At 33.2% G+C, this 5,950-nt stretch overlaps 1 protein-coding gene across 1 annotated transcript in view; it reads right to left on the bottom strand.

Annotated features, from left to right (window-relative positions):
• Positions 1-468: 468 nt before the first annotated feature.
• Positions 469-5,950, bottom strand: part of LOC142975083 (uncharacterized) — a 52,594-nt gene continuing 47,112 nt past the window's right edge. The window contains exon 2 of the mRNA XM_076117737.1: positions 469-3,029. Within this exon, the coding sequence (XP_075973852.1) occupies positions 2,438-3,029 (592 nt within the window). The 3' untranslated portion in view covers positions 469-2,437. The remainder of the gene's footprint in view (positions 3,030-5,950) is intronic.

Genomic DNA, 5,950 nt, shown 5'->3' with positions numbered 1-5,950 from the left:
TGCCGCGCATCTGGTGACATACCTGTCGGTAAAACAGCTACGATTTTTCGAAAGTAACGCCATCTAGTTTTAGATTTCACAACTTAAGCCTCGCTTGATGTGTAGCATAGTGTACGCTTTCTTAGTTCATGTATAAAAGTAGAGATGTCGCTTAATTCAATTTTTAATTATTGTTAAATTATTGCTGAATAAGATATTTTTTTCTTTCAAAAAACTAATCTCTTTCCTACCCGTCCCGCAACTTTGCTGTTTTTTTATTTCATGAAGTTTACTCTAATGTTTATTGTATAAGTTAATAAGTATAAGTTTTACGTCACCTGCAAGTATAATTAAATGACCCCAAATACTCTATAGACTTGATTTATTTTATATTATTGTTACCGTTGACTTGTGTGTGGGAATCGAACCCGCTTTCAGGTGCTGCTGTTACTTCAGTTTAGCATTTGGTCAAAATAAAACGTTTCAAAATAATTTAATAAAATATTTATTGTTCTAGTTTACATTACGTAGGTATGTTGTACAAAATAAGCTTACATCTAATATAACAACTTAAATTACACGGTTAAAGCAATGGCTTCGCCTCGGCCTAATTATTTATAATTATTTACTTTCAAGTCTTCGATACAGTACAACTATGTGCGTATTAATAGCATAGGCTTTACATAGAAAAGTGCTACTCGTACATTGTTTACAATATTATAATAATATTTCAAATAAAATCATACACAATTTTCTTCAAACGGAAGAAATATTACTCGATGTTTTTGTAGCCATACTATAACAACTATACAAAGCTAGATTTCGTAAAGTTTCTCGTATAACATTTTTCAAAGAAGTAAAAAGTTTTAGTTCCCTAACTTTCCGATAGGGGCGCTGACAAACATTTCTACTCGTGTTTTGAAACTCACAAGTATTCTTTCCGAAAACTATTTTTGTTCAGTGTGTGACCACTTGTAGATGCCTTAATGATCATATAGTTTGAAAATATATAGTGAGAGTATTAGTTAATAGTTACTAACAAATAAATGCACAGAAGAATCTTACGCAATTAATGATCGGCGTCAGTATTATTTATTGAGTACGTACACATTGAAAATACTCTCATATTTATGTAGCCCTAGTGCTTTTTAATGAATTTCTGCAAGTAGATAGAAATAGAAGAAATACTTTACAGAATTTTTTTAATCAGCAGAAAACATTGTTCTATTTCATATTTTCACGTTTTTATACAAACATTTTCTGTTATAATGTCGTACTAAAGTCATCTGGCGATTCATAAATAGTTTTTCTACAAATAGTGATATAAAATACAATATTTCAGAGTCACATAAGCACTTATTTCAAATTTATATAAGCACTAAAGCACTTTTTTCTGTGTACGTACATAAAAAATGCTACTTTATCACTAAGATAATTAAGTATATTTTAGCTGTATCGTATTCTATATCTAAATAATAATTTAAATTCGTGACACAGTCTTCCTATAATAACTAAGCACCTATAGATTATTACATTATTTACTCTTATTATTTACGCAAAAGCATAATTTATTTACAACGCGAGTTATGTTACTATGATTACATGAGATATGTTGACTGCTAATTAGCCTCGAAATATTTCATACAAAAAATGACGGGATACCGTCAAAATAAATAAATATTTAATCTTATTTTCTATGAAAATGTAAAGAATTTATGCTTTTTAGCCGTTAGAAAGCTAAATTCTTTAATTTTTTATAGATTGCAGTGATTGTCGTGTATTAATGTCACTTAATCGGATATTAAAATTAATCACTGCTAGTTTAATTCTTAAAATGCAGTAAAATAAATATTTGTCGAAAAACAAGAAAGTTATCTTAAGTTTTGTTTTAGAACAGTCTAGATTTCTTTATGTTTTTTTAAATAGTTGAAGCTTTAAAGGAGGTTATTTTTGTGCTTCAATCAAATTTGCGTTCGGAATTGTTTAAAGGGGACAGTTATTAAGTTTCCAGACACATGCACGTATTACGATAATACAGCGCGGTGTCTTAATAAATGTTCCGTCACCATTTGAACATAAGATAATTGATCGTCTCAATTAACTATGTCGAGCGACTTACGATTGCCTTTAGCATATATTTATACTATTTTTTTTTATTTACGGACTCAAAGATTCTCATTCCTTTAAAGAATAGTTTTACTTATATTTTAGGTTAAGTTTTACAATTCATAGATAAGTGTTGAATAGTTTATTCCATAGATAAACTGAAACAGCAAATGTATGAAAACCGCTGTCATAATTCCACCTGATAAGTCTTCTAATTGTGTAAATTGACTGCCTGTTATTATAAAAAAATAAATTAGAATAAATAAAATACTTAGCACTCATTTGTTCAGTAATCGACTCGAGGCACAGACTTATTCGAATTGTTCGTAAATCGTTAAAAAACACATTAAAATTACGGCAGCAGTTTGTGGTACTCAGCAGACTTCTTATTCTTCTCGATAACGTAGAAGGATTTAGGCTTTCCATTACCGGAGAAATATTTTCTAAAAGACGTCTTCTTCGCCGGCACGTAGTATGCCAAAGCGTCAAGTGAATTCGGGTGGTTGTTTACTTTCGGCCATGTTGGCGTGCTTTCGACATCAACAATATCGTCATCAAACCTCGCTTGAGGACGGTTTTTGGCGAACTTTTGTAGAACAGGAATGTTCCAATGATACACTCTTGCTGGTTTGCCGTTACTAGTCATCTGAAGAGGTAATGTCCTTGCTGCAGCCGGCGCGGGGTCCGCATGACTGTAGTAACTCGTATTAGGCGGCAGTTTTATCACATACATCCTCGAGTCTCCAGTAGCATGCCTCCTGCCTTGTTCCGCTAGTCGTTTCCTATGGTGTGCGGCCGGTATCCGCAGTTTCTTGAGGCCGAGAGAGCTGAGAAGTTCGTGTGTAGTCGGTTCTTTCTTCTCCAGGTCATTGTCAGAAGTTGCTGATGACGCTGGTGATGGTGCTGCTATTGTTGTCGCGATGTACAGCAAGATAACCGATGATCTGTAACAAGAGATAATATAACATAAGTATAATGTTAATAAAAATACAATTTTTTGGGATCTAGGGTATTTAAAGAATATCTGAGCTCAAATTATCCGTCTTCCTTATTTATAGTCTCTTCTAAAAATGGAAAACACAACTTGAGGCTACAACACTATAAACAGAATAAACGTCCAAGTAAGATTGTGTATTCATTTAAATAGAATCCTCTCCGGCATCGCCTTTAGCATAAATTCTTAAACGTCATTAAGTGTTTTATGAAAAGAAACACCCGCCTATTTTCCATTTATACGTCTGTCTACAACATTCCGCGAGTGCTAGCGACGAAAGCGTCCGCCGCCATCAAATTGTTTACAGTCTTACAAGATGGAACTCGAGAAGACAAATAAAAGCAAAGGCATGAAGCTATACAGCCAGTTGTCTGATATTTCAAAAGCAATTAGCATAGGAACGGTAGTTAGGTATTATTTACATTGAGAAAGCTTTCAACTAATAACCTCCCTTTTGACGTTTCATATTTTGTCTGGCTGTCTGTCGAGTTTACGATTTGTGGAAAGGGTCTGTTCAGTGTTTGTTCTATAGAAATATTACTGGTATATTACTGCTTTATTACTGCTACTATGTTAACAATCTTGTGTTTATACCGTTATTTATTTGAGAATTTCTATTAGACATTTGAGTAAAGTTTTGCAACAAAATGTTCGTTTAAGGAACATGTTAGGTAATAAACGTCTTTACAGAGACGCTGTACATCGTGTGATTCATTGTGATTATGTTGGACAATGTACTGTTAGGTTTAAAAGCCTATAGTTAACTAAAGAATAGAAAATAATTTAAAGGAAAAGAGGGAAATTGAATTTAACAGCAAGAAAGCAACAATTTTCCTTTATTGGCAAAATTCACTGTAATTTGGACAAAATAGATAATAAATCATTTTGAAGTAAGTAATAAAGAGTTTTTAAGTAGAAATGAAAGGATCAGTACGTCACGAACGAATCGATTGTGCACTTTTTCACAAATACTGCGTTCAGGTCATGAACCCGTAACTTGGTACAATATTCTAACAGTTTACTGTACAGTGTATTATTACTGATTGTATGGCTGAAACGGAAGTCCTAGATTTAAACTAAACAGCTATGAGATCAGGTTATTAATATAATAAATCACTTTGTGCTATCAAAGTAAGTTAACGGATAGACGGATTGGCAAACTGTAAAAGATAATAACACTAATTATGTAATTACATGTTATTTTCAAAGCCAGTAGTCTTTTTCTTAAGTATTTTTTGGGGGTCTGTCCTTTCTTGGATATGTCAACCTATAGTAAGAATCCTAAATATACACTTTCCTCCAGTTATCTTTTATACTTTATGCCAAAACAGTGTAAACAAAATAGATTCTTGATGATGTAAATTGATAAATTACAAACTTAAAGAAAAACAAACTTTGTTTCATTGAAATAATTGCGTAGAAAATAAAAACTACTTTTAAATGTCTTCCAAATAAATCGTAAAGCAAGTCATCCGTTTGTTTATAAGTTGACAACCAAAACAGGCTTCACATAATATGTACAAACGTCATGCAAAATTCAGTTAGTGTAGCCGTTTCCTTAGATTCACGACTCGCGTGTACAGCGTTGTCATAACTGAATAACTTAACGAGTTTTACATCAACTCGATGTTTGTTCAGAACAATGCATCGTCAAAGATATACGACCTCTGTGGCTGTGTGCTTATGGTCGGTGTAAGCGACACTGACGTTGGCAGCATTGGGTTTTGTATTTTTTTATTTGGCTATAGTTCGGAATATGAAATATAAATGGCCGATTTGACAGTTTTTAATTTCAGCTGTCATTTTATCATTCCGATAGGTTTTCTTACAAAGCAGAGGTAGACTAGAGTGGGGTCACTAATGTTCTTTGTTATATTGTATAAAGATTAATTTATATGTTAGTAATCATACTAAGATTTCTTCTTATTGATTGTGAGTGTAGATTGTCAAGTACCAATTTTCAGAGTCAAAATTACGGGAAATAAAAAACAGGTTCCTGCTCTACTCGGATAAATGTTACAGCAGTAATAAACTAAATTTAGAAAGGAATAAAATGTAATAAGAGCCAGCTATTTTTGTTTATCTTGTAGTTTAGCGAGGCCTGCCAAGTAGCGGGTAGCCCAGTGCTCTATTTGGCGGCGCACCCGAGCTGCGCGCGCGCATCCGACCGATGGGCTACATACAAACGTGATTTGTGTGTCGTCTCACTAACTGTTCATTAGATAAATGTTTATTTATTTTGTACAACTAGTTAACTAGTACTTTGGCGCGGGATCTATAACCCTGTCTCGCACCCGGACTGTTGTGTTGCTCTTTATAACCCGGTTAGTAATTGCTACTGAATTCTAGTCCAGAGTGAAATATTAGCCTTGTTTTATTACGGAAACTTTATTTTAAAGTAAAATTCACAATAAATGATAGCAGTGGATTACGGATAGACTTATTTGGAATAGACATAAACTGTCATCCTACACTAGTCTTAATACAAAAAGGTCTGAATTTATATGCATATAATGCATGAAGAATCTGTCAATAGAGGTATGTAGGTAGTAGAAAAAAAAAATCTTTTATCCAATTAATGAACGCGCATAAGCAGCTGAATTTCCATTTTTGCAACTTTGTTCAACGGCTTAAAAAACCTTATAAATTAAGTCAAATTTCCATTTTCAAAACAATTCACTTTTCTTTATGGTCTATTAAAACATGCGTGCGTGCTCAAATTAAGAACATAACTAGTGTCAATGACAAGAAAGAGGAATGTTCCACATTCAGACTGGCTGGTATAATGATGTTCTAGGAACACGCGCGGAACGTCAATAAAATTAAGTGAATTAAGTAACTGCGTTCCCGGAGAACTGAGAACTGTTTTGT

The sequence above is a fragment of the Anticarsia gemmatalis genome, chromosome 8 (genome assembly GCF_050436995.1).
Source record: "Anticarsia gemmatalis isolate Benzon Research Colony breed Stoneville strain chromosome 8, ilAntGemm2 primary, whole genome shotgun sequence".
NCBI classification, from domain to species: domain Eukaryota; kingdom Metazoa; phylum Arthropoda; class Insecta; order Lepidoptera; family Erebidae; genus Anticarsia; species Anticarsia gemmatalis.
This window is presented reverse-complemented; position numbering and strand designations above follow the sequence as displayed.